Source organism: Gavialis gangeticus, unplaced genomic scaffold (genome assembly GCF_001723915.1).
Source record: "Gavialis gangeticus isolate Ggan-Ray unplaced genomic scaffold, GavGan_comp1, whole genome shotgun sequence".
NCBI lineage: Eukaryota > Metazoa > Chordata > Crocodylia > Gavialidae > Gavialis > Gavialis gangeticus.
In genome coordinates this window covers 45,746,695-45,748,065 of record NW_017728992.1, presented here as the reverse complement: position 1 = coordinate 45,748,065, position 1,371 = coordinate 45,746,695, and the positions used below count along the sequence as shown (strand labels likewise).

The window sequence follows — 1,371 nt, the reverse complement described above, 5'->3', positions numbered from 1 at the left end:
TTCCCCCCCCCCCCATTCTATATGAAACAAGGGAAACTGTATTCATTTTATTCTATCGATCCCCCCCTTTTTTGTTGAAAATATTCTGAAGGTATTGCATTGTTTGTTTATTAATAAATTACCATTCGATTGGAATAATACCTTGATACGTCTGGATACTTTTATCTATCTCTATATATTTTTAATGAAAGATGTCATGGCTAACGTTAGCGATGGGGACAACTTGTTCCTTTTTTCTGTACCAAATTAAAAGATTCTTTAGGAACTGTCAGGTCGAAATTTTTGTTCTAATCTCTCCTCTAATATGGTCCACTCAGCTTGCTTTATCCGCTAGGGGAAAAAAACAACAACACTTTCCCATAGCAAATCTGAGTTGGCACGTAAACAGACACGTTTGCCTTGCAATGCATGGTCAAGACATTTTTGACCATACATAGTAGCCTTAGGACACGGCATATTTTATATAGATGCAAATATTACATACAGGCTATATTGTCTTCTGTGTAAGGCTATGTGAAACAGGCTTCTCCCTCTGTATGCATATTTATAGCAGGATTGCATATGTATCTATTTCTTATCAGCATGACATAAGTGATTCTAGCGATAGATAGATAGATAGATAGATAGATAGATAGATAGATAGATAGATAGAGGAGCATATATATAACATATTATATATATACATGCCTGCTCTATCTATCTATCTATCTATCTATCTATCTATCTATCTATCTATCGTTATATATATAACTATAGTTAGATATATCTAACTATATATATAAAGCTAGAATTGTATATATACCCGTGGCATTCTGCATGCTGTTTAGTATTTCGTACAGGAGACATTCGGTAAGGTATCCTTAATTCTAATGTAAGCATAGATTATACCCTTGTTTCGTAGAGCGGATAATTATATATACATCGTAAACAGATTGTGAAATGTGTATTTTAAAAGTACAATCCAAACCCCTTTCTACATAAGCAGGAGTTATTTTACAAACAGGATTCCCCCTTCCACTTTCTGCCTGTCAGCATAAACATAGCTCCTTCTTTCAGTAATTTAGCTGCTTGAAATGTTATTAGACTGGGGGAGGGGGGGAAACCTATGTTCTTGCAGTTTTTCTCCCTTACCTTTACCACTGAAATCCCCCCACCTTCCTTTCTTAAATCCGAAGGAAAAAGGCCAGAGTAGATGACTGTTCCCTCCGATGTTGTCAGATCAGAGGTCTCTCCTTCTGGTCAATTTACAATTAAATGCTAGGGGCGATCGGGATCACCTTTTCCCTTTGTAAATAACGAAGAAAATGTAATAAATCCATTATCTCCCAATGATCCGGCCCGTCACTCAGACTTTTAGAGGACGATTATTTG

The 1,371-nt window shown here is 36.1% G+C and overlaps 1 protein-coding gene across 1 annotated transcript in view; it reads left to right on the top strand.

Moving 5' to 3' along the window:
- Positions 1 to 938, top strand: part of FOXC1 (forkhead box C1) — a 1,356-nt gene extending 418 nt beyond the window's left edge. Inside the window, exon 2 of the mRNA XM_019518556.1 lies at positions 902 to 938. Within this exon, the coding sequence (XP_019374101.1) occupies positions 902 to 938 (37 nt within the window). The remainder of the gene's footprint in view (positions 1 to 901) is intronic.
- The last annotated feature ends 433 nt before the right edge of the window (positions 939 to 1,371 follow it).